This window comes from Coenobita brevimanus, chromosome 20 (genome assembly GCF_032717465.1).
Source record: "Coenobita brevimanus isolate Jiangsu-jjx chromosome 20, ASM3271746v2, whole genome shotgun sequence".
NCBI lineage: Eukaryota > Metazoa > Arthropoda > Malacostraca > Decapoda > Coenobitidae > Coenobita > Coenobita brevimanus.
The window spans coordinates 21,082,391-21,092,764 of NC_136973.1; the positions used below are offsets into that span (position 1 = coordinate 21,082,391).

At 43.0% G+C, this 10,374-nt stretch overlaps 1 protein-coding gene across 1 annotated transcript; it reads right to left on the minus strand.

The window, feature by feature from the left end:
* Positions 1–5,392: 5,392 nt before the first annotated feature.
* On the minus strand, positions 5,393–6,709 carry LOC145391927 (uncharacterized). The gene has a single exon (XM_080266418.1). The coding sequence runs from the start codon at positions 6,707–6,709 to the stop codon at positions 5,393–5,395; it is 1,317 nt and encodes a 438-aa protein (XP_080122544.1).
* Positions 6,710–10,374: the final 3,665 nt, after the last annotated feature.

A 10,374-nucleotide genomic window follows, 5' to 3' on the forward strand; every position in this document is an offset into this window, starting at 1 on the left:
ATTTTGGGGCAGCTTATGCCATCTAGTGACGGTTAGGGTAAGCGGGACTATTAAATCCTCACAAATGATATTATTTAGGCCTTTTTGACACTTAATCTTACATATTTGGGTTCTAGCAGCTTCATTAGTAAGCATTTCACAACTAGAATACGGAAAGAATTGTATACTCATCATTACTCTGTTTAAGGTTTAAACTTGGCGCCCAATGACGACAAGGAGAAAAGCTGTGCGCATCTGTTATCTATTACTCGACCAGACGGAGGAATTCCCATAGCTCAACATCCACAATTACATCACCCAATTCATAGATACAGAGATGCATACATATAAAGTTAACCCTACATCAATCATTAACATATGAATTACTACATAGGATAGGAATTTATAGACTAGTATTCAGGTTACACCCTATCTAACTTAAAAATTACAGTACCTCTAAACACATACATGAATATTAAATTTGTGGCACTACACGGCTCCCACGTTCGGAAAACAAATTTTACCCAAGTCAATCTTCTATGACATGTGCATGGATGGTATGTTGTTACTCTGATAACTGCTATGAACACTTTGAATTGGAATACTTTTCCCTACAATCGGTGGCACCTGTCGATCCACATTAAACACCTAATGCGTACCTCGGAAGGTCACTTACTCACTTCATTAGGAGGTATGATCACTCCTTACACGGGATGTTATGAGGGAATTTATGCCCCAGTCAGCCTCAGGTTATGGAGGATAGCTTGTTGCTCACCTGAGCTCGACAGGGTCTCTCGAGAGTGAGATCACCACGGGAGGCGCTTCCTTCCACTCTTCCATTCGCAATCACATTCACTCTGTCCTTTTGTTTCCAGCTTTCCGCCCGCACAAGGTGAGTGCTCATTCTGTCCTGAAGACTCCACTACCTCACAAACCGTGCTAACTGTAAGGTTAGGGGATTGATCACTCCCCTCGAAGTAAGGCACTTCCCAGTTCCAACAGGAATTCTCTCTTTTCCTTTTTACACCCTCTCCTCGGGGATGAGTCCACCCGGAACATAACTTTAAGCAGTTATGTTTCACAACATTCATCTCATGCACTTATCTACTTTTTTAACTAACACTCCTCTATGAGCCTCCGAGGGGCATTCCTCACTCGCAGTGGTAATCGCTCATCTTCGGGCTCCGGGGCGAGCTCCTGTTGCAACGGTTCTAAGAGCCATTCCTCGGTACCGTAATATGGTTTTACCTTTTCAGCAGCCCTTTGTATTCTTTCCACTAAATACATTTTCAATTATATAAACACTTCCATCTAGCAGCACTTCGATCACTTGATATGGGCCGTCCCATCTGTCATTCAGTTTCCTACAGGTACCCGGCTGTATGGTCTCTTTTTTTTTCGCCCACACCAAGCTATTGACTCCAACCTTCTGTGCTCTCCTCCGTTGTCCAGGACGATACCTCGTGACGTCCCAAAATCGATGAAGTATTGCCCAAGACAGTGTATGATGTTTTGTGTATGTTTGTCTCTGGGTAATATTTGTCTAGAGAACATATAATTACCTAACCCTTAACATTCTAAGCTGGAAGGAAGGAAAGAAAAGTGAAGAATTAGCACTAAGCTTAGCAAACATGGAAATATCAAGACGAGAGTTAGGACAGAAGAGCAGAAGATGACAGTATGGAGACAGACTGGAGATAAAAAGGCCCCCTTTAGTCGCCTCTTACGACAAGCAGGGATACTGGGGAAGTATTCTTTCCCCCCTTCCCCAGGGGTAATACCAACTAGTACACTATTTGAACCTCATTACTACCAGAATGTTCTGAAAATAGAGTTGCGGAGGTATTTGGGAATGATCAACCAATGCTACCCTTAGCATTCTCACTCTCTTTCCTATTCACTTCCCTTCACTTTCTCACCAACGCCACTAATTTGGGAACGATGAATATCCCACCGCTATTGCCGGCAGTGTAATGCCGGGAAATTTTATCCCCTTCACCGGTTGTCACCAGTGAAACGCTAGAGATTTATAATCTTACCGGTTGTTGGTACTGGTCAACTTACCCATTGATAATACAGGTGGTACTCGACTTAGTCTCCCCTCCTTGGTTAATAAAAAAAAATTCACTTCAATAAAACAAAAGGGGAGAGGGGGTGGTATTTTGACTTGGTATGGTAGATGATAATTGTTTAAGAAAATTTTGGTAGTGTTTGTAGTTTTTGACCGAGCCATTTAGTCAGTACCACAGGTGGTCGTCGTTCCCTCAGCGAAGGAATCTTGAATTGGAAGGGGAGTGAATTAGGCATGAGGACTTAATTCCCTTGATTAGGTACATCAAGAAAGAAAATGACATATACTTTACTCTACTTTAATAATTTTTATGCTGGTTTTCAAAAGACATTTTTAATTACATGACCTTTTGTCATATGAAAGAAGATTGTACATTAAAACCATGGTTTGGGTGATCATTCCTCCAACATTGTCACCAGGTGAAAACAATTTGATACATACAAGCGATTTTTGAGGTCATTGTACCTTACTTTCTTTTTGTCAGCTATTCTTGGGCTCGACAATAGCCTCAAGACAGGGACCTTTTTACGAGCTTGGGTTGTCTTTTCGGGCTGGCATAGCCTTGAACCAATAAAAATAATTACTCATGTTCTATTTCGTCCGTATAGTATACTCTCATCATGTAATTCTCTATAATCCACAAACACTTTCAATTCATAATTATTAATAGTTCATAATCTTCATTACTAAATAATCACCAAAAATGCATAATCACTCGGACTTGTTTAGCCTCGAGGAACAATTCAAAAAAATTGCATAATCACCAGGAATACATAATCACTCGGGCTTGTTTAGCCTCGAGGTACAATTCAAAAATTACATTGTTGCTCACAACCGCTAAGTTCCCTTCCACGCTCCTAATTTTCTAACATTAATTTAAGAGAAAGAAAACGGTTAATGGATTTGAATTACGCCTTTCTGTTACCAGATCACTTCACTTTTAAATTTCTAATCCTTATCTGCAAACAAAATTCACTTGATAGCTCAATGATACTATTTCAATTACATTTGGTTTATAAAATAATTCATGGGTAGTGTAGGTGTGTATGTTCAAGTCTATGGACAATACCACGGGAAGGCCTCGTGCTCACACTGACGTCGCCGGTGTCTGGGGACTGAACCAACGTCCATTATACATGACGTCTGGGCCTCAAGTCTACGTTAAGCTTTCAACAATATTACTTCATATGGTCCATACCAAGTAAGGATTAAACAAAGAAAAAAGGGGGAGGGGAAGGAGAAATGTGGACAGCTCACCTGAACCAACGTCCATTATACACGATGTCTGGGCAGCGAATGGCCTCCACGAGCAAGCCAGAGACGCCACTGCTAGATCAAATGAGTTGGTGTTTTTGAAATATGGTGGGTTTCAATCCTCTTCACAATTTATTTAGCAGTGTACACATGACGCCAGGACTTTTGATTGGATTGGGGAAAATTTGGGATTCAATCCTTACTTAATTTAGATACTGAATTTACCACTATCCCGCCTTGAATTTTGGGGCAGCTTAAGCCATCTAGTGACAGTTAGGGTAAGCGGGACTATTAAATCCTCACAAATGACATTATTTAGGCCTTTTTGACTGTTAATCTTACATATTTGGGTTCTAGCAGCTTCATTAGTAAGCATTTCACAACTAGAATACGGAAAGAATTGTATACTCATCATTACTCTGTTTAAGGTTTAAACTCGGCGCCCAATGACGACAAGGATAAAAGCTGTGCGCATCTGTTATTCATTACTCGACCAGACAGAGGAATTCCCATAGCTCAACATCCACAATTACATCACCCAATGCATAGATACAGAGATGCATACATATAAAGTTAACCCTACATCAATCATTAACATATGAATTACTACTTAGGATAGGAATTTATAGACTAGTATTCAGATTACACCCTATCTAACTTAAAAATTACAGTACCTCTAAACACATACATGAATATTAAATTTGTGGCACTACATTAGGGAAATAACAGAGGAATTAGTTGGAGAAGAATAGAGAGGTTTTAGGAAGGGAAGAGGTTGTGTACATCAGATATTCATTCTCAGATCTTTAATGGAAAAGTTTCTAGAGAAAGGAAGGAAGTTGTATGCAGCCTTCATGTATTTGGAGAAAGCATATGACAGGGTGGATAGACAAGGACTGTGGAAAGTATTAAGAATATATGGAGCAGATGGGAAGTTGTTCAACGCCGTGAAGAGTATGTATGAGGGTACGAGGGCTGCAGTGCGTGTGGATAGTGAACTGAGTGAATTTTACTATTTGAAGGTTGGATTGAAACAGGGATGTGTCATGTCTCCATGGTTGTCCAATTTGTTTATGAATGGGGTTATAAAAGAGATACAAGGTAGGGCAGTGGATATTGGAGCGGCCCTAGTGAGAGAGGGCAGTGTTTGGAAACTAGTACCGTTGTTTGCAGATGATATTGTGTTGTGAAGACAAAGGGGAGATTCAAGGCTTGGTGGATGAGTTTGGGAGAGTGCGTAGGAAACGGAATCTAAAGATGAATGTAGGGAAGAGTAAAGTTATGGTCTTCGTGAGAAGTGAAGTCAATGAATGTACAATGAGGCTGGATGAGGAGAAAAAGGAAAATGTGAGTGCGTTTAAGTACTTGCGTAGTGTGATAAGTAAGGATGTAAGTTTAGAGGGGAAATGCTTGAATGGGTACAACAAGGAAGAGAGGTTGCTGGTTCCTTGAAAACAGTGATAAGAAACAGAGAAATGAGCATGGAAGTGAAAAAGTTACTACATGACAGTATTATGATGGCGTGAGTGAGTGAGTGAGTGATAAAGGTTTGGCACAAAGGCCAGGCACTAGGACCGATGTGGCCATTCAGTGCCTAATAACTAAAAAGAAAAGGAAAAACTGAAATAAAAAGGCAGCACCATAAAATCTGTAAGTCAAATGTCATAAAATATATCACAGTCTGATAAAAATTTCGCAACCTTAAAAATATCTGCGTAAATACCCCTAATGTCTGAGAACTGCGTTTATCAAAACCCACAGAGTCCCGGGGAATATGAAATTTTCTGCAGTGAACTAAAACATGTTCCACCGTCACAGGGACGTGGCAAGCCTTACAAAGGGGAGCGTCTCCGCCACATAAAATGTGGTGGTGTCTTAACCATGTATGACCTATACGAAGTCTGGTCAGAACAACATCCAAGCGCCTGCTCGGGGTGCTGTCCAACACCGGCCAAACCTGCACAGAAGGATGTATTGCTTTCAATTCATAGTTTGTAACAGTGAGGGATGACCACCTCTCCTGCCACTTCCTCCTGATAAAAACTGATATATGTCTCCTAAGATCGGCAAAAGGGACAGGAAAGTTGCCTAGAGTACCATGAAAGGCTTCCTTAGCTGCGACATCTGCCTCCTCGTTGCCTGGCAAACCCACATGAGCATGAATCCAGCAAAATTGAAGTCTCTTGCGACGGGAAGGTAGACGATAGAGCCACTGCTGAATTGCTGGACCAAAGGGTGATTGCTGGAAAAATTCTGAATGGCTGTAAGGGCACTCAGCGAGTCAGAGTATAGGGTAAACTGGCTGTCCCTACTGTCACAAGCTAATTTTAACACGTGGACAATAGCATGAAGTTCAGAAGTAAAAACTGAAGTGGCACCATGGAGTCTCGCCTGATGCACAGTTTCCTCAAGGAGTACTGTGCAGCCAATGCCAGAATCCAATTTTGACCCATCTGTGTAAATCTGAGTGGTTAAGGCATGAATCTGAGAATATTCAAGAAACAGAGTTTTAACTTCAGCTGAACATCTCGAATGCATAGTACAGGCCGGTTTGCAAACATGGGCCTCTGGAATAATCCAAGGAGGGATCGGAGAATAAGAGATTTGCCGTACCTGGACTTTGTGGAAGAAGGTTTCCTGTAAAAACCCATGCATACGGATATGAAGAGGCCTTGGAAAACTCTTACGTTCCTCATATTTCTGTGCCAGATGAAAGTCCTTCATCAGACGGTAAACAAGGTTAGACAGGGAAGTCTGAGTCTTAAACAATAGCCGCAAACTAAGGTCCACTCTGCAAAGATCCAAGGGTAGCTCACCTGCCATAAAGTACAGACTCTCTGCAGGGGAAGTGCGGAAGGCACCCGTGCAGATTCTCATTGCTGAGTTATGAACAGGGTCTAAAAGCTTAAGGGTAGACTTGGCCGCTGAGGAGTATATCTGGCAACCATACTCCAATTTGGAACGACATATGGCATCATATAGTCGGAGACGTGCTGGTCTGTAAGCACCCCAAAACTTCCCACTAAGAACCTTAAGGATATCTAGAGATCGTGTAACAGTGGCCTTTAGCTGTAGAATATGGTTCTTCCAAGTGAGTCTACTGTCAAGAGTAAGCCCCAAGAAATGCACCTTATCTTCATAGGGCAAGATGTTATCTCCCAGGAGTAGGTGAGGAACTGCTGCTGAATTCCTCCTCGAGAACTTGATAGCCACGGTTTTTTGAGGAGAGAAGCAAAAGCCCCATTCCTCAGCCCACATTTGTGCTGCATTGATGGCACTTTGCAACCGCAGTCTTGCAGTATTAGGGTCGGCTCCAGTACAGTATATGGCAAAGTCATCAACAAAGAGTGAACTCTGGATCATAGCTTCATTCTCAACTCTTTCAGCTACTCCATTGATGGCCATGATGAAACATGTGATGCTTAAAACACTGCCTTGGGGTACCCCTTCTGGTTGCAGAACTTTGGGGGAGACTGTGCGACCATTTCGGATTCAGATATAACGCGTATGAAGAAAACTGCAGTCACTGGAACATGGTCCCACACAAACCTTTAGATCGTAAGCTGGACAATACACCCAAGGGCCATGTTGTATCATATGCTTTCTCCAAGTCAAAAAAGACCCCTAGAGTGTGTTTGTTAGTAATGAATCCATTCTGAATATCTGTTGTCAGGAGCAAAAAAGGGTCCATAGTGGATCGATTTCTATGAAACCGAACTGCACGGAGGAAATGTGGCCTCCAGTCTCAGGCCACCAGACTAACCTATGGTTAACCATCTTCTCAAATACTTTGCACAAACAACTGGTAAGTGCTATAGGTCTATAACTTGTTGGAAGTGTGGCATCTCTTCCCGGTTTAGGAATGGGAATAATGACTGCATTGTAAATATCTAGCAAAAGTTGCAGATACTCATGTGGAATGTGGCAAATCATATCGTAATGTATGCCATCTTCGCCGGGAGCAGATGACCCTGTGGCTCGTAGGGCTTGAGCCAATTCTCGGAATATAAAAGGCCTATTATATACTTCCTGGTTCAACACAGCAGAGCCCATAGGGGGTGCTGATGGACGTCCCACTGAGCCGGAACTACTTGCATGGTCCAGCACTGCAGAGCCCAAAGGAGGTACTGACTGGCACCCCACTGAACCTGAAAGATTGGCAAAATAGTGTACAAGGATGTTAGACACCTTTTCCGGGTCTGATACCACAGCTCCGTCCACCTTCAAAGAGGTGGGTGGGGAGCAAATTTACAGGACAGCTTCCTCACTTTAGCCCAAACTCTCCCTATGGATGTTTTAGATGTAATGCTTTCTATATATTTGTGCCACGAATTATGTTTAGCCCATTTTAAATATTTACGTTTTTTTGCTAATGCTCTATGATATATTAAATAATTTTCCTGAGAAGCATTAGGCTTATAACTTCTATAACAAGATCGTGTAATGCGTCTCAAGTTAGTACATGTTTTATCCCACCAACGGACAACTGGATGACGAAAATTGCCAGAAGAACTGGAGATAGAAACCTGAGCACTCTCTAAGACCTGGGCAACGAAGTAATCATATGCCTGGATGTGAGTCTCAAAAGATGAGAAATCAACAGAACAATCGAAGTCTGCAGAAAACTTTTTCCAGTCAGCTTTATCTACACACCAGTTTGGAGGCGCCGATGGAGGCAATCTGTTAAGGACGTCAATTATGATTGGGAAATGGTCGCTACCATGCAGACATTGTGACACAGACCAATTGAGAGAGAGCAATAAATCGGAAGAACAAATACTTAGATCAATGGAGGAGTAGGAGTTAGAGTGCAACATGTGGTGTGTAGGAGCACCATCGTTAACCCCTAATGCGCGGCCATGGACAGCCGACCCCCCCCAGGTAGCGGGGTTGTATCGCGGTCTGAGTACCTGTAGGAAAATATTGGCCAAAAATCAGCGATTAATCCTAGAACATTATACTTGATATGGCAGATAGTACTTATATTCAGCTTTCTCCAGAGACAGATGTTGAGCCTTCGTGGACTACCCAAGGACTTGTGAAGACTTGCAAAGTTGGGTAAACAACTCTTCACTTTCACACCTCCAGCAACCCGGTTTCCCCTCAACCACAGCCTCATTCTGTCACAGTAAACTTTATACTACAACGTACAGGTAGTTTGGAATCCGTATTTGTACAATAAGCACTGAAAATAAGGCTAAAATCAACTAAGCGTACGGCCGACATGCAGCACGGCGGTGGTCTTCCCGTCACTCAACAAACATTTCCATTTTCACAGCTAAAAACATGTATACTACATTATTTTCAATCATATTACTTCCCAAAAGATCACCACGGCGCGCTTTTTATTCTGCCTTACGCCCATCACTTTATTCTCATTCCTGTCGGCCGCTCGCACTGACTCAGAAGAGCTAGAACTCGCCATAATGTCACTTTGAAAGCCTGCGGTAAACTGACGCTAAACAGGGGCAAACCGTGCGAAAAAAAGCTAGTGTTACAACTGGGGAAACAAGCGTTTCCTATTAGCATAAACTGCTTGTGAGAGGAGAGTGCAGATTTACAGTTCTGAGCAGTCAGAGCGCTGCCATGTATCACAGCCAGGCTGGCCGGGCCGTGGGGGGGGGGGTGAGGGGGAAAAACGCGATACTTGGCAACAATGGAGGTCAGCAGTACAAAGGTAAAGTATGCTAATTGTAGCTAAAGGGTGGTGGTACTGATAGACAATACCAGCTGGAATATCCTTGCCCGCGTTTATTCAAAATTAACTTGAATCACAAACGCGACGCTCCGCCGTTATGTCCTTTTTGGCAAGCATCGCAAACGCGATGATCCGCATTTAAGAGGTTAAGTAATGATAGATTCTTTAGCAGGAGTAATAATTCAACCATAGCACCACATTCATCAGTGGAGTTCCCACCCCACAGAATGTTGTGAGCATTAAAATCCCCGAGTAACAAAACAGGAGGTTGCAGCATCTCCACCAGCTCCAGGAGTTCATCCAGCTGTACCGCGTCATCGGGCGAGAGATACATTGAACAGTGTACAGTTTGTCCAGTAATACCTGCACAGTACAGGCCTGCAGGCGAGTTGGAAGATCCACTCGAGTATGATAAATGCTTTTTTTGATGACAATAGCTGCCCCACCTTTTGCCTGAAGACCTGTGGACGGTAGTGTGCTATAGTATGCATAGTTGAGTCCTGGGTTGAATGGATGATAACCCAACTTCATTTCTTGCAGGCAAAGGACATCCCAGTCAAATGTGGACTTCAAGATAGCAATTTCGTCGCAATTAGTGCATAAACCACTACAATTCCACTGAATAATCGTAGGCATGATATGCTGAAGAGAATGTGAGCCATACCTACCGGGACTCAACACGCGAGGATGCCGCAATTTCCAAATGAAGTTCTGATCGATCACCTTCTACGACTAAACATGTATGGTCCAACCTGTTTAAGGAGCCTCCTCGACGGTTCTTTTGCACTTCTTCATGGTGTGTTGTTCCAGGACGGCAAGGGCTATGTTCTCTAGACCGAGAAGAGCGCTCCTGAACGTTACTACCATCGTGTGTAGTGTTAAAGCCCAACTTTGATTTCTTTAGAGTAGGAGAGGTTGTGAGTAGTGAAGACTTATTTTTCAGAGGTAGACGCTCCACTCCCTCTATATCGTCATCATTAGACTGGGGACTGATCTTTCTCTTCTTGTCTTTCTCTGTCTCAGAGACTGGTGGCTGCCGACCACAGGCGCTACTACCGCCATGGGGCAAAGCACAAGCACCAGAAACAGATGACAAAGGCTGATGATTAAAGTGCTTGTGGGACCCCTTTACCGGGCCTTTAATACTTGACGGGGTACTCTTTGGAGATCTGCTGTGGTGCACATTCCAGTCTCACCAAACCGAGATGGGGATTTAACTTTTTCCCCTACATGAGAGTCAGTTGCAACAGGATGGTTGTGTCTATCCTTAGATGTCCCAGAAGTCTCTGCTGTAGAGCTATTCTGTGTCATGGTAGACAACTCAGTGGCACTACTCCCTCCCAAGGAGGGAGCTGCTTTCCCTGTAGTAGAA

What these genes read in the sequence shown, in the direction of transcription:
- LOC145391927 (XM_080266418.1), bottom strand. Translation starts at nt 6,709, where the DNA reads ATGGCCATCAATGGAGTAGCTGAAAGAGTTGAGAATGAAGCTATGATC.